Source organism: Rattus norvegicus, chromosome 1 (assembly GCF_021556685.1).
Source record: "Rattus norvegicus strain SHRSP/BbbUtx chromosome 1, alternate assembly SHRSP_T2T, whole genome shotgun sequence".
NCBI classification, from domain to species: Eukaryota; Metazoa; Chordata; class Mammalia; order Rodentia; family Muridae; genus Rattus; species Rattus norvegicus.
Window position 1 is genome coordinate 108,633,241 of NC_141534.1, and position 21,655 is coordinate 108,654,895.

General features: G+C 42.9%; 1 protein-coding gene and 1 long non-coding RNA gene across 4 annotated transcripts in view; one reads left to right on the forward strand and one right to left on the reverse strand.

Moving 5' to 3' along the window:
- Tsg101 (tumor susceptibility 101) overlaps positions 1 to 20,951 on the reverse strand; it is a 29,051-nt gene extending 8,100 nt beyond the window's left edge. Inside the window, exons 1-7 of one of the 3 annotated variants that reach the window (XR_015684168.1) lie at positions 20,822 to 20,951; positions 13,691 to 13,775; positions 11,307 to 11,372; positions 9,474 to 9,637; positions 7,630 to 7,756; positions 4,144 to 4,210; positions 2,077 to 2,168 (exon numbers count right to left, since the gene is read on the reverse strand). Coding sequence is in view for 2 of the 3 variants with exons in the window: in NM_181628.2 (NP_853659.2) it covers positions 2,077 to 2,168; positions 4,144 to 4,210; positions 7,630 to 7,756; positions 9,474 to 9,637; positions 11,307 to 11,372; positions 13,691 to 13,775; positions 20,822 to 20,863 (643 nt within the window). In the remaining variant the exon portion in view is untranslated. 3 annotated transcript variants of the gene reach the window in all.
- LOC148007351 (uncharacterized) overlaps positions 1 to 21,655 on the forward strand; it is a 42,780-nt gene that overhangs the window by 4,791 nt on the left and 16,334 nt on the right. The window contains exon 3 of the long non-coding RNA XR_015651505.1: positions 12,757 to 12,974. This is a non-coding gene — a long non-coding RNA (uncharacterized LOC148007351). The remainder of the gene's footprint in view (positions 1 to 12,756; positions 12,975 to 21,655) is intronic.

Consider the following 21,655-nt stretch of genomic DNA (forward strand, 5'->3'; position numbering starts at 1 on the left):
GTCCAGATTTAGTTTTTTTTTTTTTTTTGTTTATAATTTACAGATTAAAGACTCCCAGCATACTTTATTCACATAATTTAAATTATATTATATAGGGCCAAGTGTGTGGCCACATGCCTTTAATCTTAGCACTTGGGAAGCAGAGAAAGGCAGATAATCTCTGTGAATACAAACTAGGTTCCAGGCCAGCCAGGGTTATACAATGAGACTCGGTCTCAAAATTAGCAAAATCTTTCTTACATAAAGGAAGCTACGTCACAGAAAAGACAAGCATATTTAATGGTTCAAAGCCATGCTATTAGATCCTACTGCTGACAACAGAAGCAGACCCTGTCTGGAGAGCAGAGGCACAGACAGGAGATCCTGGTATCAGATCTCATGACATCAGAAACATAATAAACATCAGCCTCTCGTCATCTTGGGAATGCATCCATTCAAGCACTCAGCAAGTATGTACAGGAGCGGCTGCAGGCCAGACGTTTGAGGAGGTGGGAGCAGAGATTGGTAAGAGTGAGTCTGACAATAACACAAAGGGAAAATCAACCAACAACCAGCAGGCGATAAGGGAACAGAAACAAGGAGGAGCAGGATCCGGCAAGACCTTCTAAGTCTAAAACCTGTACTGAACTCTGAAGGACACAAGGTTTTCAGTAGAGGAGTGACATCATCAACTCATGTTTCAGTAAGATCCTTGAGGCTGCTTATGTTAAAAACAAATGCAGGGGCTGAAGGTTCTCATACACTATCAATGAGATAATGGTGACTTACATTGGCAATGGGTATGGTTACACTCTCCATATTTTGAAGATAAGAGAACTCTAGAGGAATCAAGGACGACTCGAGTCAGCATATGGGATGGTATCAATAGAGATGGATAAACTGCAGAAAGACCTGAGTTCCACTTGGGTCACGCTGAGTTTAAGATGTCTATTAAAGCTCAGGTGGAGACACCAAGAAGGCAGCTGGATGAAGGGTGTCGGGGTTGGGAGAGAGGTGCAGACTAGACACAATTCAGTGGCTGTGGGTAGACAGGGCTTTTAAGCTCTACCAATAGAGTGAGAAGTCCAAGTGCTAAGAAGGAACTGGCATCCCGACATAAGAGGAGGAACCTGCGGAGACTGAGCACAAGCACCTGTGATGCAGGGAAAGGAGAGAGTGTGGTTCCCTAGCAAGAGAGCCAAGCTGGCAGAGGGCCACCGCGTCAGACGCCACAGAAAGGCCAGCCCTGCATTTAAACCCACAAGGTCCCTGTGACTCTCACGGAAGCAGCTTTAGAAGAACGTAGTGGGAAGGCAAGAAGGGGCCAAGAAAGCAAGGGAAGAGCAATCTCAAGGAAGTCTGCTGTGAGGTGGAAATGGGGTAGTGCAAACAGGGAAGGGCAGCTGAAGCTTTCAAAGGCTGCATTAGGGCATGTTTTTGTGTGCTAATGGCAGAAGTCCAATCAGTAAGAGAGGAAATGGCTGGAATGATAACCCAGGGTGAGTGAGAAGCTCCAGTAGAGGAAGCCCTCAGGCAGAAGCAGAGGCAGCCGGAATCAAGGCAGATACAGTGCCAACAGGAAGGCACTCTGCAAGCAGACAGCACAAGTCCTGCTGGATCAGACAGCTGGAAAAAGCAAACACCACTGGTGTGGGACACCATCTTACTGACCCTTTCACACTAACTCTACAGGTGAGCTCGCCTGTGTCTGTGCAGTTAGGCTATGAAGCCCCAGGATGCGCTAGTAGAACCTAACCTTACTTTCGGGGCTATGTCTTTAGGAGCATTCCAGAGGCTCCCCGCTTCTGTGAAGGTGACCCTCAGACACTAGTGACTCAAAACATGTGAGATTCACCAGTAAGAATGTGGCAAACAGGAATGTGTTACTGAGTCATCAGCCACATTTTTAGACTTCTAAATAGTAAATGAGAAGACTCATTTATGGAATGACAAATCACGTCGTTTTATATACAAGACACTGATCATATAGCTTTCCAATATGGGAGAATATTCTAAAATTTTACATGTAAAAATGAAATACATGTTTCATGACACTTGACCTTGACTTAAGTAGAAAAATACAAATGCTCTACTTACCAGCAGTGGTCACAGGAGGCTGGGAAGGGTACTGTGAGCTTGTTGTGGCAGGGTATGGGCCAGCAGGTGGGTAAGGACAGCCAGGATAACCACTATAGAAAAGAATACCAAAAGTAAAGATGACCCAACACTACAGTGCTGTGAGAACCCCACTGAGAGAGTTAAGACTGACATATTATATTGCCAGATAATGAATGTAAAGTTGTAGAGAAGAAGGTATTGATTCAAGGAACAGTGTATGGAAATTACACTGAGTTTGAAACTGAACTGTCAAGGCCAAGCATGGCAGTGTGTGCCTACAATCTGAGAAGGAGGCTGAAGCAGAGTACTTTGAGTATGGGGCCAAAAGCTGGAAGACGGCTCAGTGGGTAAAGGTGCTTGCTGCTCTTGCAGAAGACCCAGGCTCGGTTCCCAGAACTCACATGCTGCTTCATAGCCACTGGTACCTCTAGCTCCAGGGGATCTGACACCCTTTCTAACCTCTGTGGATGCCAGGCATGTGTGTGGTACACAGAGATTCATGTGCATATGCATGCATGAAAAAAAAAAAACCACTCACACATGTTAAAAACGAAAAAGAAAGGAGGGAGGGTGGGAGGGAGGGAAAGGGAGGGAGAGGGAGATGGAGATGGAGAGGGAGAGGGAGAGGGAGAGGGGAGAGGGAGAGGGAGAGGGAGAGGGAGAGGGGAGAGGGAGAGGGAGGGAAAAAGCTAGGCTTGGTGATGCGCAGCTCTGATCCCCACAATCAGGTGGCAGAGGATGTCTGTGGGTTTAGGGTTAGCTACATAGTCTCCATAGAAAACTCTAGGACAGCCACAAGGACTGTCTCAAAAACAGATGAGGCCAGTTTGGGCTACATAGCAAGACTCTATCTTAGTAAACTCAAAACAATCAAATCAACCTACAAAACAGAGCCCAACAGGTAGCTCACACCTATAAACCCCACATTTGGGAGGCTGTGGTGAGGTCCGGGCCAGCTGGAGAAATGGCTCAGTGGCTCCTGCAGAAGACTGAGGTTCAATTTCTAGCACCCACACAACTGTCCACAACTCCAGTTTCAGAGAATCCAATACCCTCTTCTGAGCTCTTAAGGAACCAGGCATGCAAGTGGTGTACAGACATACACATGAGAAAAACACTTACACAAAAAATAAAAAATAAAGTAAGTATATCTTTTTAAAAAAGTGTAAGCTCCTATGTCAGAAAAAACCAAAGTAGTAAATGGACAAATGGTCTTGCTTGGCTCTGATTATATAAGGTTACCTTCAGAGAGGCAGATAAGGCCTGGGTCTTATTGGTAATCTTAAACGTTCACTCTGAAAGCAAATCTTAAAAAAAATTTGTTTCTGTATAGTTTGTGCCATTCATGTATTCTAATAAGTAGTCCTAAATTTGCATTCTAGAAAACCAAAGTTTCTTTTTAAAGATTTATCTCCCCCCCCATCTTACTCTGGCTGAAGAGCCCCTTGCTTCTGCCTCTGGATGCTGATGTCAGCTATTATTTTCACACTATGTGTGCGTGTGTGTGTGTGTGCGTGCGCGCCAATGGAGACAAAGGGCAATGCAGGATCCCTTGCAGCTAGAGTTCCTGATTTGTGTGCTAGGAGTCAAACTCAGGTCCCTCTGGAACAGCAGAAAGTGCTCTTTAACTAATGAGCCATTACTCTAACCCTTACAAACGTCTTAAATAGGAAAAAGTAAGTATTTCAAGGCCCCAAACCAATCAAGATTACTGTTATTACCATGCCTGCCCACAATCCCTCCTCTTGTAAAGAAAACAAAGCTCCTTTAGAATTATGGGCACATAGTGACTACAAAATTCCAACAATAAGCCAAATATGGTATACAATAGCATACCTACATATATGCATATAAGCATATATTATGTATATACATAAATACATACATACACATACATACATACCAATACTGAGGCTGAACTAGGACTGTGAGTCTATACAGCCATACCTATCTCAAAAACCAAACACCAATAAACCAACCTCATTTATTTAATTCCCCAGTTAGTATTATTCTGATTCCAAATGTAATTAAGAGAATTTTCATTACCTGGGGTTGGGAGGGTATCCAGATGGATATGCAGAGATTCCACTTGGCATGCTTGGCAAGTAGGAGGCTAAAAATAATTTTTAACATTTGAAAGTCATATGCAGTCCTGAATATAAAGGTTGTAGAGCAATATGAACCAATATCAACCACAGCAGAATTTCACACCAAGAATCCTATCTCAGGCTCAAAACAAAACCAACATCTGGCCTGTATTAGTTTTTTTAAAGAAGAAGTAATTTGAATTCATTTAATCCTCAAATCATTAAATGTGAGTGACAACACTCTAGCAAATCCCAGTAAGAAATGACTGGCAGACAGGTCAACCTGTTAACTTTACAGCCAAGTTCCCCTGTAATTTCGGAGAAGGTAATGCTGACCTCATTTGCTCTAAGACTGCTTCTTAGAGGATAGCTGCCTCTGCATCTACGAAATCTTGGAACATTTAACACCAGATTGACTAAGTTGGAGAGCTAGTTTTGTTGGCTTGTTTAGAACTTAAGACTCCAAATCATAGTAAGAAATCCTATGCAAAACTTAATCCACACTTGTTTAGATTGGCTTTAAAAGCTTAGAAATATTAGGGGGGGGGGAAGTTAAAAGCCTTCAAGAATGCTTCGTTCATTTATAGAAGCCTGTAAGGTCAATGGAAAAGGACTTGCCTCCAGAGTCAACTTTTTTCATTAGATCAATGGTGAATCAACACGAGTCAGTAAACACATGTTTATTGTCTTCTATACGACAGGAACTAGGGATTTGGTGGGGATGGAGGTAGGGAAGAGATGGGGAAAGGGGAAGAGAGAAGACAAGACAAGACAAGAGAGGATGATAAGAAGAGAAGGAATCCTTGGCCACATGTTGCTTAGAATCCAATTGGGAAGATAAACAGTGAAAGTGGCTATGCTCTGTTAATCGTGCTGGCAGGGAAAGCAAAGAATGCTGTCTATGGGATTATCCAGGAAAAAAGCTAATTTAAATCTAAGAGCAGAGTAGGCCTCTTAAGGTTAAAGGTAGAGTGATCTAGTAGAGGTATGACAGATGGAACTTGAAGAAAAAGACATGGACCCTTTCAAGAATGACCTTCTAGTGACAGAATACAAGCAAGTGGGAGAAGTATGCTGGGCTGCTATCAACAACAGAGTAGGAAGCCTTTACCAGCCTAACATATCAGGGCTCACAGCGTTGTTAGGATGTATCGGTAGATGCTATAATACTTTTTCTTAAGTATAACGAAGGAAGAAAATTCAGTATTTCATTAAAAAAATAAAATAAAACAAACAACAAAAACTCCCCAAATCTTATAATTCCATTCCACACACATAGACACTTTCCAAGCAGGAAGCACAGTTGACATTTTTTGAGTATCTCTTAAAATAAGCGAGTTCCGCTGTTAAGTATTAGCAACGTACATGGTCAGTGTCATTTCCGTGTTGGTTTCTCCAATGTATAAAGCACCATCTCCGAGTTATAATTTCTCATAATCATAAGCATTTTCCTTTTCTTAAAAATGTGTCACTACAGGGTCTGGAGAGATGGCTCCATAGTTAAGAGGCAAAACATAGCAAGACAGACAGACAGACAGACACACACACACAGTTGAAGGGGTTAGGGAAATGGGTCAGTGGCTATAAGCATGTATTGCTTTTGCAGAGAAGCTAAGTTCTATTCTTGGCACCCACACGGGACAGCTCACAACTGACTGCAGTCCAGTTACAGGGTATCTGATGCCCCTGGCTTTCTCAGGCACCTGCACTCATGTGCGTATACCCACATAGACACTCAAACACCATTAAAATAAACTGTAAAAATGAGGTTTGGATATAATGTTGACTCTAATTTTATGTGTCTGAGTAGTCTTGCCTGCAACTACTTATGTGCTACACATGCATGTCTGGTACTTGCAGGGTCAGAAGAGGGAACTGGATCTCCCAGAAGTGGAATTATAGACTGTGGTAAGCTGCCATGCGGGTCCTCTGCAAGAGCAACAGGTGCTCTTCACTGCTGAGCTGTCTTCTAGTCCCATAATGCTGACTTTTTAAAGACTAAGTCTCACTATGTTGGCCAGACAGACCCTGAATTCCTAGGCTCACTCAATTCTTCTGGATAAACCTCCAAAGTCTTTGGAATTACAGGTACACAGTACTGCACTTGTTTTAACAATGTCTTGTAACATGACTCGTTACTTAAAAATTACCCTGAAAGAGTTAAGAAATATTCTGAGCAATGATTTCTCAACTATTAATTATCTATTCAAATATGTATCCAAGATTCTTAGCTATCACTTAGTAGGTGTATAGGAGGAATCACCACTGTTCACAGTCATACCTGAGGATAATTAATGATGGTTATTATCTAAACATCTAAAATGTTACTACAATTGGAATGGGTGGACAGTACAATGGTCTCTTAGTGATTTACTTAAACTAGCTCTTCAGTGCTTGATGAGACGGTGAGTACAAAGCTGGACTGCAGAAGTGACTAGTGTGAGCTTTCTGGAATACTGTACTTTCAAAGGCACCGTGAAACTGAAAAGAAATAGAGAAAGCTTCCCTTTATCCCAAGTGGTAACTAAGTTATCTCAACAAATAAATGGGGAGATCAGTCTAGGAAATATTTGCCACTTTAAACTCAAAATACTCAGTCAAATCGCTAACATCGTAATACAGGAAGCAAGAGTCCCAATAAGCTTTTGCGGGGTTGGGGGTTGGAAGTGAGGGGTGAGTCACTCCTTTTAAATTCTCATTCTGCTCAAGAATCAAGACAGTCTTCATGAAAAATAGACTAAAAACAAGAGAATGATTTTAGACAGAAGGAAATAAAGCATACATAATTGGTCTTCAAAGAGAAGTTTGTCAGAATGACAACTTAAAACACAGTAAAAGCAGTACAAAACAAAAACGGCAAAACAAGTAAGTACAACCAACTTCCAATTATCCGGGATGATTCTGAAGTATCAGCAAGAATCATTCAGATAAACAGAACAGGGTGGAGCTATCCCAGGGGTGGACCAGTACTGTCCCCTTGTTCTCACCCTTCTGACAAGGTAGTCACAAATTGGCTGTACCACTGAGAAGCAGCCAAGAGCTAGATGTCCAATTGTGTATATCCAGAATAGCTCAAGGGAACAAGCTAGCTGACTAATTCATTCTCCACAACACTGACCCTGGAATCACAGAGCGCTCAGGCTACCTTTCAAAATTACAACTGCTTTCCAGGTGGCATACATAATTTAAGACTTCCAGCTCTATTTGGCATCTTCTCTTGCACTCTGGAATGCAGAACACCCACACTCTGACTTTCTACCCACAGATGGAAGCCCAAATGCCAGCCTTTGGTAGGAACCTGCACATGCAGATGTGGGGCCTCAGAACACTCCCCAAAACTCCATTCACTTGACAAGCTAAAAAGCAAAGTGAAGTTATTTTAAGAGTTCTGCAAGGCTTTGCTTTTGTTTCTGCTAACTTTAAAATCAGATCTCAATGGACTTACTGTTTGGTGGCCCTGCTGCTGTGTACGGTGGGTAGGATGCAGAAACGGTAGGTCGGGAGAACACTGGAGGCTCCTCGCCAAATATCACAATCATGATCTGAATAAGTTCCAGCAACTCTGACCGTGGCTAAAAAGGGGAGGGAGGGGAAACCCAAGAAATCATGTCACCTATAATTGGTTCTCAGCAGAATACATAGTGTTTGGCATTGCTGTTGTCTTCTTTGCACTCTCAGCTTTGTATTATATGAGCACATATGCCAGTGTGCACAAGTCAGAAGACATCACTACAATCCATTTTCTTTCCACCCTTATTTGAGTTCCAGGGATCAAACTTAAATCTCCAGGCTTGTGTGGCCCGTGCCTTTACCCATCAAGTCATGTGGCTGGCTTTTCCTAAACACACCAACTATCAAATGGGACAATGGGTTACACAAAAGCACAGAAACGCGTCTGCATCTTCTTTACCTACACTTAGCTCTCTCTTTTGGTGGAGTGATACTTTACATGCTGGGCATCACTGGTGGAGACGTACAGAGCCTTTCAGCAACAAGAACTAGTGAACAACAATGGGACTGGGCCTGCTCAAAGCCAGGCTCTTACAAGTTCATTCTATCTCTGAGTTCTCTCTATTAAAATAAATGTGATAGTTAATTCTGGTTATCAACTTGATTGGATCAACTAAGAAGGAAGACCCTCCCTGAGTGGGTGAACCCTTCCCAACTCAGCCCAGACACAAAGAGGTCAGAGGGTAGAGCCCTGCTGTTCTGCCCTGCCCACCTTCCACTTGCCTGTGAGTGCATCTATGCATCCAGCCCCCCTGCCGGCACTGCTACTGCGACCTCCTCTGACACCGAATGCCAGGGTTTCTTGGCTTTCTTTTGTTGACTGACAACTACTGGACATCCAGGTATCCTCCAGGCATTAACACAGGATGGGACTGCTGAGGTCCCATCCTCAGAGACTGAGAATTTACTGGGTTCTCAGCCTCTCCAGTATACAGACCACTACTGTCTATTCAACCCAGCACACATATCAATGTAATAAGACTCTTTCTAGGGCTGGAGAGGTGGCTCAGAAGTTAAGAGCACAGGCTACTTTTGCAGAGGATCTGGGTTCAGTTCCCAGCACCTACATGGTGGCTCACAACTGCCTGCAACACTAGTTGCAGGCGATCTGATGTCATCTTCTGGCTTCCATAGACACCAGGTATATATGTAGTGTGTATACACATTTAGGTAAAACATTCATATACAAAAAAACCCCCGAATCTTTAAAAAAAAAAAACCAAAAACCTTCCTCTGAAACATAACCACTGTATTGATTCTGTTCCTCTAGAGAACACCAACACAATATAGGCTTCTGTTTTTTTGTGGTATAAACACTGTTCTGCCAGTTACACCATCAGAGGCAGAAACAGAAGTTCCCAACCGGTACCCTTGATAGCAATACTTTGGAGAGGAAGATTTGAGTTCCCAATATACCTCATCAGTGGACCCATTTTAAAGTGAGATTCTAGCTCTGAGTAAGTAAGGGGTGAATAAGCACTTTAACAGAACCTTTTAGTTGGATGGTATTATAGCTCATGTCTGTCATCTCAGTACTTGGGAAACTGAGGCAAAATTGATCACTACAAGTTTGAGGCCAGCACAGTTTGAGGTAGACACCTAAACAAACAAACAAAATCACTAAAAACCAAACAAAGGAATAAACGAGAGCCTCAGTTCAGTGGCTGGTCCACCGTCTGAACTTACTTACCCTGGAATCTTCCTTGAGTGTAAACTGAAGGGAAAAGCTAGTGAGCAGAACATACATGCAATCGCTTCCTAGAGCCACATGATACTTACGTGTTTCCAGTCATGTAGGTAAGGCAGGTAGATTTTCCCATTTGCATCCACATGCTTTCCTGTTTTAATAGTCATTGAACTAGTAGGCTTAACAAAACAGATAGGGGGGTTATATGGGTATGTGTCCAGGAGCCACAGGCATATTGGAATGTTATATATATTACCTGAGAGAGAAGAAGAAACTTCAATTACTCTCCTCTTATTTCTCAGGAGTGTAACACACAAGGCTGAGAGCAACACACACCACGCTGAGTGCCACTAGGACTATTTCTAATTCAAGGTGCTTCTTGGAGCTCTGGTATGCGAGCCAGGCCAGAGAGTGAGTGGTGACCACATGCTGTGGACAACATTCTTTTGGTTTGTCCAACTTAACGTCTGCTGCTTAGCTTCAGCAAAAGCATGTTTCACCTAAAGAAACCAGATACTAATGACTTCTGATTTCTTTTTCTTAGCTCCCAAACACATCTACAATGTGTAACTCTAATACATAAAGCCTTAGGTTTATTACCAATATTACCCCCTCTTTTTTTAAAAGCAAGAATCCCCCACAGTAATTTGGACCCATATGCTACGATTCACAAAGAATGGTTGAGGGGAAAAGGGGCTCACTAGGTGAAATCAATATTTACACACACTTCCACAACCTGCACCCCTCAGCAGAGCATATTCCTGAGGACACAACGGTGGAGTTGGTAATAAGCTTCAGTCCAACACAGATGCTCTTAGTTAATTGTTTTTCCTCCAGGACCATGTCAGGCACAAATGACTGATAAGTGTGATGATTTCTGGGATCTTCCTATGTTCCCTTGTTCTCCTTTTTTATTTCAACAGCATAGCAATCACAGAACTGTAGTGTAATGTTCCCCACAGGTTCATGCTCTAGAGCAGTGATTTGCAACCTGTGGGTTGTGACTCCTTTGGAGGTCACATATCAGATAGTCTGCTTTTCAGATATTTATATTATGACTCAAAACAGTAGCAAGGTTAGTTATGAAGTAGGATAATTTTATGGTTGGGGCCAACACAAGGAACTGTATTTAAAGGGTTGCAGCTTTTGGAAGGCTGAGAACTAGTGCTCTAAACACTTGTTTCAAGCTGATGGTGATATTCTGGGGCCTATTATAGGACTAGGTTATAGGGAAGGCTCTTTGAAGATTGTACCAGCCCCAGGTCTCAGCCCCCTTCTCTGGGACATGCCCTAGCTAGACACAGGAACAATAAACATAACCGTCCCAAAGCAGAACAGGCATAAGAAACTGAGCACTGGCTTAACAGTGATTACAACAGAGCTGACTAAGGTTATCAGAGACTAGTCATCCAAGTCAGCATCATTACCAATATGATAACCATAGATAACAGTTGTCCTTTACTCTCTGTTTAGTGCACACCCGGCTAGTGGCAAGTCTTTTTATGTATCACTTCCATGAACTGTCAGTACCGAATCCAGGCATTATTAATTCAGATTGCATGGCAGAGTCAGACCTAATTCTGACCCTAAGGCACCACCTCACCACTGCATAGTAGAACTTCCCATGGTTGAAAAGGTATGAATCACTGTGAGGGAGGCTGAACTAGCAGACATAAGAGCCAATACAGTCCCACGATTCCAGGAAACATTAAGTTCCAGCTGAATCGTGAGGCATTTGGTTATTGCTCTATCTTGACAGAGAAGTTAAAACAGAGGTACTGCCGCCAAATAAAGTCAAATTACACTGACGTTAAACCCTGCTGTCAAGAAGGCCATTAGGAAGTACAGCGTGTACTTTCAACTCCTTCGTAGCATGCTCTTGTCTGTAGATACGTATACCACGAACACACGAATATGCTATTTACCTCGATAGCGCACAGGGATTGTCCCAGTGAGGTTCACCAGCTCCCTGGAACTGCCATCATTAAAAACTGAAAGGGAAAAAAGACAGATTTAATCACAAACATTTTTGTATACACTACCATGTTAAGTTACTCTTTCATCAACACCAGGAAACTATGGAACAAGGCTAACTTAGTGTTCAGTATCAAAAAACCTGTCACTGACTCACTTAGGTTAAAAGCTTTGAGTTATCTGTAAAAAGGGATCTGAGTTCTGCATTTCCAAATACGGGCTTTTCGCCTGCAAGTAGCATGGTTTTAAGCCCATTTAAAAATCACCCTGAGCCTTTCTATCTCAGCTCTGGGAGGCAGAGGCAGGCAGATCTGAGTTTGAGGCCAGCCTATTCTACACAGTGAGTTTCAGGACAGCCAGGTTTATACTGAGAAACACCGTCTCAAAAAAAATACAATTAAAATTATTCTGAAGCTTCCAGCCATGTATGCCTGAGATGGAAGCCAATGAGTAAGCAAAAAAACACAAAAAAACACAAAAAAAACACAAAAAAAAACAAAAAACAAAAAAAAAACCAAAAAACCAAAACCAAAACCAAAAAACCCCCCAAACCAAACCAAACAAACAAACAAACAAAAAAACCCCAATAAAGTTGTTTTTAGCAAATTTAAGAATAAATATATCAGTAAGTTAAAAAAACAAAAAAATCAAAAAACCTCCATCAAAGCTTTGAGCATAATTCATTGGAACACTTCTTTAGAATCAAGACCCTGGGCTCGATCCCTGGTACCACTTAAAAAGGGAAGAAGTCACTACGAAATGATGCCAAACTAAAAGCTAACTTCCCATCATTTTTCTTTAGAAACACTAATTGACTGCAGCCTGGGATATGGCCAAGCCTAGATGCTTGAAGCCTTGGATTCCATTCCTGAACTTCGTAAACTGAGCATGGTGGCGCATGTCTATAGCCCTAGCACTTAGAAGGTGAAAACGGGAATTGGAAGTTCAAGTCTATCCTTATCTACATAGTGATCCTCGCTGTCATTCTCAATCTCAAGGTGATATCAAGTCATAGTACTGAAAATAGAAATGTCTCCACAGTTAAATACAGACACCTTCTTTCAACATGTATTTGTTTTTACTTTATGTGTACACGTATGTTTTGCTTACATGTCTGTAAATGGACCATATAAGCATGCACTCATGGAGGGCAGAGGAGGGCATCAGAGCCCTGGAATATCATCACTATGGCCACCTCTCCAGCTGCAGATGTCATTTCTTAAGTTACAATTTTGTCTCAAATTGGCACCTAAAACGAAAGACCATTATTAAAAAATAACTTCCAGATTTATAGTAGTCTTGTGACGTGTTCCTGAGCATGAGATGTTGTGGGGAAGGGAGGGGCTGATAGCAGCAGCTAAGATCCCAGGCAAGTCAACATGGTATTCTATCTCAGCTAAGAGATTGATTCTGCTGTAGGTTGAAACTTAGTTTTAAAAACCCGTCTTAGCCAGGCAGCGGTGGCACGTCTTTAATTCCAGCGCTTGGGAAGCAGAGGCAGATGGAAACCTGTGAGTTTGAGGCCAGCCTAGTCTAGAGTTCCAGGACACCAGGGCTATAGAGAGACACTGTCTCAAAAAACCAACCAACCAACCAATCAAACAAAAACAACACACCCTGCTCCCCTCAACAAACCCAAAACTCTTTTCTTAAAGAGATGATGGGGAGGGAGACAGACACAGAGAGAGACAGACAGAGAGACAGAGACAGGCAGACTGGCACCTACCCCCTCTGCTGCTCTTAACAATCTTCTTCACAACTCTGTTAAAGAGCCTGACAGGATGGCTCAATGGGTAAGGGCACCTGCTGCAGAGCCTGATGACCTGAGTTCAGGCCCTATAAATGACATGATGAAAGGAGAACACATTCCTGTAGGCTGTTCTCTGACCTGCACATGCATGCTGTAGCATGCACTCTCTCATTCTCAATCTCTCTCTCTCTCTGCACCCCTCTCACCCTTAGTAGTTTAGAAAGAAAGGCTTTGGAAAATGACAAACTAAATTATCTTTAAAATTCCCTCCTATCAGCTGGTTGTACAGCTTGCATGAGACTCCGGGATTGATCTCCCAGTACAGAAAAACCAGTCTCCCTAAGCCTAACTTTGTGTACTACTGTATCAAAGTGGCGCTTTTTAAGGCTTGGAAGCACTTAACAGATCCGCTTTTTTTTTTCAGACTTATTATCTCCTGTTTCCTAACACTCTGTTAGGTGGAAACCCAATCCTTCAATTGGAAATCTAACAAACTGAAAAGGAAATCATGAAAAGTATAGTCATACACACACACAAGGTACAAACTCAAACACAGTGACAGATCTTTCTGTCGTATATACTTACCATATGAATCCAATACAGGTTTGAGATCTTTGTACATAGCGATGACATTGACAGTTTGACGGACGGTTAGATCTCTGTATTTGTACTGAAAAGCAAACATTACAAAGTTTAGTTAAAACCAATGTGCACTATTTTACTGCTGGATTTCCTTCTTCTTTTCCTTTCTTGTTCATCTGTTTGAGACAGGGTTTCTGTGTAGCCCTGGCTGTCCTCAAACTCACAGAGATCCACCATGCCTGCTTCTCAAGTGCTGGGATTAAAAGTGTGAACTACCACCACCAGGCTGCGTTTTCTTTTTTTTCTTTGGTTCTTTTTTTCGGAGCGGGGGACCGAACCCAGGGCCTTGCGCTTCCTAGGTAAGCGATCTACCACTGAGCTAAATCCCCAGCCCCCAGGCTGCGTTTTCTTAAAAATGTTATTTTCTCTGTTGCAGCCTTTTTTTTTTTTAAAAAGATTTATTCATTTATTATATATAAGTACACTGTAGCTGTCATCAGATACATCAGAAGAGGGCATCGGATCTCTTTACAGATGGTTGTGAGCCACCATGTGGTTGCTGGGAATTGAACTCAGTCAGGACCTCTGGAAGAGTAGTCGGGTACTCTTAACCGCTGAGCCATCTCTCCAGCCCTGTTGCAGCCTCTTGAATCTTCTACTCATCATTAACATTAAAGCCTAAGGGGACACCTTGGGCTCGCCTTAACCTAAGTGAACCCTTACTGAAACTTCTCACCACTATTTTAGTGCTTTTCTTCAAGTTAAAAGGCCTCATCAAAACAGCTCAGTGGTTAAGAGCACTAGCTGTTCTTCCAGAGGGCTCAGGATGGCTTCCCAGCACCTTCATGGGTATAACTCTTAACAGTCTGTAACTCTGATCCCAGGGGAGCCAATACCTTCTTCTGGCTTCTGTAGATACCAGACAAAGTATAAGGTAGGTACATGGACATACATGTAGGCATAAGAAAAAAAGGTTCCATCCAAAAATGGTTTTTAATATTCCTTCATTTGCCTAACTGGCAACAAAACTAATAATCTTCTGCCTCAAGCTAAGAGAAGCTGGGGAATTACAGGTTATTCAAACACCATGCTGTATCTTTCTTTTTAACAAAATCTTTCCCATGCTTCACTCATTCTCGCACTGTAGCATTCACTGTCAATTTGCAACAAATCACTCACTATATAGTTTCTCATTCCGCTGCTCTCTACTTTAGAACTAGCAGCACACTGGTTCAGGCACATCTGGCAGGTGTTAACTGATAATACACTGATGCCCCATCCATACAAAGCTCTTAATAGGCTTGTCTTAAAAAGCGTAAAAGCAGTCAGCTGCTGGAGGTCTGACCCAGAGGTAGAGAGCTAATTTGCATGCTCACAGTCCTCTGGTTAATTCCCCTACTACAAGAGAAAGAAAAACATGAAGGAAAAGCAACCAGCTATCCCAACAGATTCTAAAAACAAGGCAGAAAGCAAAAGGCTAAATTATGTTAATCGTATGGAGAGCCTGTTTGTTTGTTTTTTTTTTTTTTTTCTTTTTCTTCTTTCTTTTTTTCGGAGCTGGGGACCGAACCCAGGGCCTTGCGCTTGCTAGGCAAGTGCTCTACCGCTGAGCTAAATCCCCAACCCCGGAGAGCCTGTTTTAACCTAGTATTTAGCTGTTAACAATAGCCTCATCTCTATTTTAACCTTCATTGCAAACCTGTTCATCTGACCAATCAAAGGCTCCATAATCAGTAATTGGCTGACCACTTCATTTTCTTGATATATATACACACATATACATACACACACACACACACACACACACACACACATATATATATATATATATTTTTTTTTTTTTTGGTTTTTTTTTTTTCGGAGCTGGGGACTGAACCCAGGGCCTTGCGCTTCCTAGGCAAGCGCTCTACCACTGAGCTAAATCCCCAGCCCTTGGCATATTTTAACACACATGATCCTTGAATTAGTTTTGGGATCTAAAAATTATGATATTCAAGACATTTATGTTCTTCCCCCTTCTCTCTAGCAAGTTCATTGCAGAGATGACCATGCTTCTTCACTGGGAAGAAACCCTTATGGTGTCAGCAACCACTGTTTAATGTCTAGAATGATCTTCTTCCAGCCTACTACAATTTGGATATTCTACTGTGGAGACAGTGATATGTGACCAGATTTGGATATGTCTGAATAGCATGCTTGTAGGATTTCTGTGATGGGACAAGAGGTCTTAAAAGTGTAGCTTCTAGAATTTTTGCCTCAGCAACAGAAAGGGTGCACATATATTTTATATCTACCCCTTCATCAAAACTGCTTATCAAAGTCACCAAAGCTAGCTATATGGTGTGGCATACCCAATTCTGTCTTCATTTTATTTGTAAGTGGTATTTGACCAAGTTGATTTCTTCCTCTTAAAATGTGTTCATGGACTGCTAAGATGGCTCAGCAGGTATTAGGTCTGAAAGTCTGAATTCAATTCCCAAGGTCTACATGGTACAAAGAATGAACTCCTGTAACTTATACTCTGACCTCCACATGCTCACTGTCGTATGTGTAATCATGTGCACGTGTGGTGTGCGTCACACACACACACACACACACACACACGAGATTAATAAAAAACTAAAACAACAACCAAAAAAACACCAAACCCCACATTTTCCAAAGTTTGACTTCCCTCTGATCTTTTTTGTTCTTTCTCTTCTATAATCAAGTATTACTGAGCCACGGGACTAACTCCTTTCTCTTCTTCATCACCCAATCTCACTTCTTTAGTGTTGTCTCTTGTATTTATATATATGTTAAATAAAACTCCCACATTAAGATGCTGGCCAAGCCTATGACCCAAGTTTGATCTCTGGAACCCCCATGGCAGGAGAGAACTGACTTCAGTGACCTGTCTTCTGAACTTGAAACATATATGCCTATATACATCAACACACACATGCACATCTTCTAAAATGCTTTCCCTCTGACCCTCTTCTATAAACTGCAGACATGTGTAGCAGTGCCTTCTTTCTGCAGCTTCTGTGATCCATGGTTAGCCTCAATCCTCAAATATTTAAGAGAGAGCAGCCATGGCCTGTGCTAGCCCATGGCTGTGGGCCTCAGTGAGGGCCACAAGGTGATAAGGAATGTCAGCAAGGAAGCCTCACCAAGTACATGCACACCAAGTTCATACGGAGCATGACCTGGGAGCTATGCAGCTTTGTACCCTCTGAACAGTGTGCCATGGAGAGTGGCCAAAGTCATCAAGAAGATGGGCACATATATCTGAGAAGAGGAAGCAGGGGAACTGAGCATGTGCAGGCAGTCACGAGGAGGGAACTATGCTCCTCTCCTTCATCAACAGACATCTGAGTCACAAAACAAAACACCAGGAAATTTTGGAAATAAACAATTCACATATATTAAATTTCACTACTCACACCCCCCCCCCCCAAAACAAGGTTTCTCTGTGTAGCCCTGGCTGTCTTGGAACTCATGTAGATCAGGCTGGCCTTGAACTCAGAGAGATCTACTTGCCTCTGCCTCCCAGTGCTGGGATTAAAGGTGTGCACCACCATCTCTGAGCTAAATTGTATTTCTAAGTAGCATGAGGTCTGATGAAATCTCAGTCCTACTGTCCTGCCCAGGACGTGAGTCATCTCATCATCCAGCATACCCACAACTATATAGGCTACCCCACCTGTTAGTGACTGACTGGCCTAAGATCAACTGTCCTAGTACTTGTGTTCAAGAAACTACTTAACTCAGTGGGCCTCAAGTTTAAGAGGAACAGTGCCAGAGATATTATTAGAATATCTTTTATGGGGTTGGGGATTTAGCTCAGTGGTAGAGCGCTTGCCTAGCAAGCGCAAGGCCCTGGGTTCGGTCCCCAGCTCCGAAAAAAAGAAAGAAAAAAAAAGAATATCTTTTATAATTTTTCTATCTTGTTACATTATTATTAACTATTACTGAAACTAACTTGTAAGTTAAATTTTCTCACAGGGAGCATGCATAGGAAAACGCTCATACATACATGGTTTAATATATCTGCTTGGTCTTGGAATGTATTCCAAGGGAATAGGTAAGGGAAAAGGGAGTACTTTGCATCCATTTACCAGTTTGACACTTGCATATCTAATAAACATTAAACTGATCAGAAAAAAACCTCTTTATCACCCTCCCAATTTTATTCTTCCTACATCTTAACTCTAGTTGCTGTTCAGGGACCGAACAAACCTTCAAGTTGTCCTTGAGTACCCCTCTCTCTCAATCCACAACAAGTCTTGCTCAGTATTACCTTCAAATATACCCAGAATCTTGGGCTGAAGAGCTGGATGGCTTAGTGACTAAGAGCCACAAAGTTCCTCTTGCAAATTCAGTTCCCAAGACCCCCATTGGCAGACTCTGAACTGCCTATAACTCCGGCTCCAGGAGATCCAATGCCCTCTTCAGGCTTCTGTGGTCACCCACATATACATGCACATCCATAGAGAAGTACACTTAAATAAACTTTTTTTTAAAAAGAGTGTATGTACGCATCTATCTCCAGAATCTGACTTCTACCTCCATAACTACAGCTATGGTCTAAGTGAGCAGCAGCGGTTGTCTCTACTTCCACTCTTCTGAGTCTCAGCAGAGCATCTAGAGTACTCTTTTCAACTGGGCTGGGTATTACAGATCACACCTTTAGTCTCACCAGAGGCAGAGTAAGGTGGCTCTCTAGGAAGTCAGCCTAGTCTAGGTAGTGAGAACCTCAAAAAAAGGGAGGGGGGTAAGCTAAAGAGATGCCTTGGTGGTCAAGGGCACATACTGTTCTTGCTAAGTTCACAAATGGCTGTAACTCTAGAGCCAGTGGGATCTAATGCCCTGGCCTGTGTGTGCCCGACTCATGTGCACATATCCACACACTTGTTTTTGGTGACGGAATCTCACTGTGTAGCCTTGGCTGGCCTGGACCTCAATATGCAGACCTGGCTGGCCCTCAAACTCACAGAGATCTGTTATTAAAGATGTGTGCCAATCCATTTGGCTCCATACACATAACTGAAGAAACAAAAACTTAATTGTATCCTAGCACAATCCAATCAAACTCCAAAATCCTTACATGAGCCTACAAGACCCTTCAAAATCTCCCACATCCCTGAAGCTTACTGTCAAATAGCACACTTCCTGCCTGCTCAGCTAGTCGTGCTAGCAGCCTTTTGCTGAGGAACTTCTGCTTCAAGCCTCTGCACTTATTTTCCCTTCTTCCTAGAAATGTTCTTACCCCAGACTGTTCCTTATATGCTCAGGTTTCTGGTCAAGTAGCACTTCTCACAAAGCCCTCCCCTCACCATCCAATAGAAAACCACAACCTGACCATTTCTTCCTGCGTGCGTCACTTTCCTCAAAAACTGTTATCAACTTCCCAATGTTATTAACATTATTTTGATAGTGGCTTCTATGTAATTAAGCTCAGAAATACAGTTTTTAGTCTAATTGTTCACATTGTCATATCCCTACAGTTTATGGTACAATAGTGCTTTGGTTTTTTTGTGACGGGGTCTCATTATGAAGGCCAGGCTGGCCTCAAACTCAGAGGTAGCCTACCTTTGCCTCCCAATCTGTAAAAGTGCATGGCATCATTTCACACCCAGTAACAACTTTTATTATAACCACTTTCTTCTCCCCAGTTAGTAGTGACTCATCTTCTATTGTAAAATACTGTATACAAAAAGCAGGTTACTGGTATGAATGAACTACAAAGTTATTTGCATAAAGATAGACTAAGTGTAGAAATATACTTAATTGGTAAAAATCACACCCAAAAATGGTGCTAACAAAAATCTGTTTAGGATGGAAGCTAAGACAATGTTCAAAGAAGAAAAATGATCTATAGCAATGTTAAAACACTAAAATGGTCTCTCTCTCTTTCTCTCTCTGCATGAGCCAGAAGTCTTGATAAGGGCAGAGACTCCCCAATCAGATGAAGTTAATAGCTACATCCTCTAAAAAGCTTAATTGAGGCTTTAAAAAACAAATGATTTAAAGCCAAACATTACTATAGAGACTGTTACCTGGGCCACTTTGATTGCCCCTAACCCCCTCTGTCATTACAGATAACTGCAGGAAAAAAAAAATCAGGAAGCCTAAAATATTAAATGGTTAGACAATCAAGGGTCTTCAAGGACTTGGGAATGACTTTACTAAAAGATCTAGTTTTAGAAGATTAAAAAAAAAAGGAGGAGGAGGAGGAGGAGGAGGAGGAGGAGGAGGAGGAGGAGAAGAAGAAGAAGAAGAAGGAGAAAGAAAAAGAAAAAATAAAGGAAGAAAAGAAACAATTTATATTTGTTTTGAAACCCGGTCTCACTGTGTATCCCTGGCTGGTATGGAACTCAAACTGTCCTGATCTGTCTGTCGGTCAACTGCCTACAGAGTGCAGGGATTAAAGGCCTGTGCCACCACGCCCAGTTTATTCGTGTTGATTCCTTGTAAACTGAAAACTTCTTAAACCTACTATCTCCATTACTGCTTTGGTAAGAGTATCAAAGCCAACTCAATTGACTAGATGAGTTAGGGCTCAACTACGTTACATAAATTTTATTCCAATCAAACTTGGTGAATTACAAAAAGCAAAGCATTTTGGAGTCAGGTGCCCAGTATTAAGTACTAAGAAACTAATATGCAAAATATCCAAAAGGCCTTTTAAAAAGTGAGAGAAAAAACCCCACAACCAGGCAAGCAGTAAGAATTTTTAAGTTCAACTCAAAGTAAACAAGCAAACAACTGCGTCAATCATAGTTAGTGCAAGCAATGGAACGCAACTGCAGAGTTCTCTGGAGCCGGGAAGGGCTGGCAGTCTAGATTTTCTGGCTGCTCTACTTCAGCGAACCAATTGCACACCAAGTTCCCGAGCTCCGGCGGGGTGTGCCGGATTGGGCCGGGGAGAGGCGGTTGGGGACTGGTTCTGAGCAGGGCCAGGCTCTGGCCCGCAGGACAAGACGGCAACTGGGCCGTCTGGGACCGTAAGCGGCGCCGAGTGGACAGCAGCGGCCGCGCCAGGCACGACCCCGCTTTTGTTTATGGAGGCGAAGGCGGGAAGGGCCGCTCCGCAGAGGGAAGGTGGCCTCAACCTAGCCCGCGGGTACGTCTAGTAGGGCGCGGGCTCACCTTGGACATCATCTTCTTCAGCTGACTCTCGGACACCGCCATGGCGCACTCCTCCGTCCCCACAGGCAGAGGGTAGGCGCCACGGGGCCGCCCCAGGCCGCCAGACAATCGCCGCCGCCGCCCCGCCCCTGCCAAGCAGGAAGCCGGCGCGCCGTGCTTCCGCTTCCCGCGCGTCACTTCCAGGGACGCTGGTCTGCGGTGCGAAGCCGGGCGTGAGCTCGGATCTGTTCCACAGGTGCGCGTGGTGCAGATGTTGGTTATCCTTTCTCGACCCTTAAGAATCCCGGCCTGCTAGCGAGCTTTGCCACCTACTGGCGCTCGGAAGGTCCTCGGCTCGCGTCACTCACGGAACTAGCTCGTGGACATTCTAGACCCAGGAGTTGCTTTTAGGTGACGACGCCCGCGGCACTCCTATCACATCTGATTTTGTTCCTGTCAGTTTAAACGCTAGAAAGCCCTTCATGTTATGTTCGCAAGGGCAAAGGAGATCTTTCCCCCTTTCGGGAAGCCATGAAGTAATTTCCTCCAAAGGATACTTTCCCCCAATAATTCCTGTGTGCCCATATAAAGATGACGCAGGCCGCAGTCTGCATTGCTTAAGAGCAGACCTATTTTCAGATTAAAAAGAACTTTGCTCTTCAAACTTCTGAGCCGACTCTCCAGTGTTAATCCCAAAGATGCAAGGAGAAAGACCGTGGACCCAAATCATAGCCAAATTAATTAAAGCAAGCAATTAATTAAAGCAACCTTTTTAATTTGTGTTCAGGAGGTCAGCACTGGACATAAGCAAGAAAATGGGTCTTATAGCTCAGGGGTAGGGAAGTTTCCAAATGG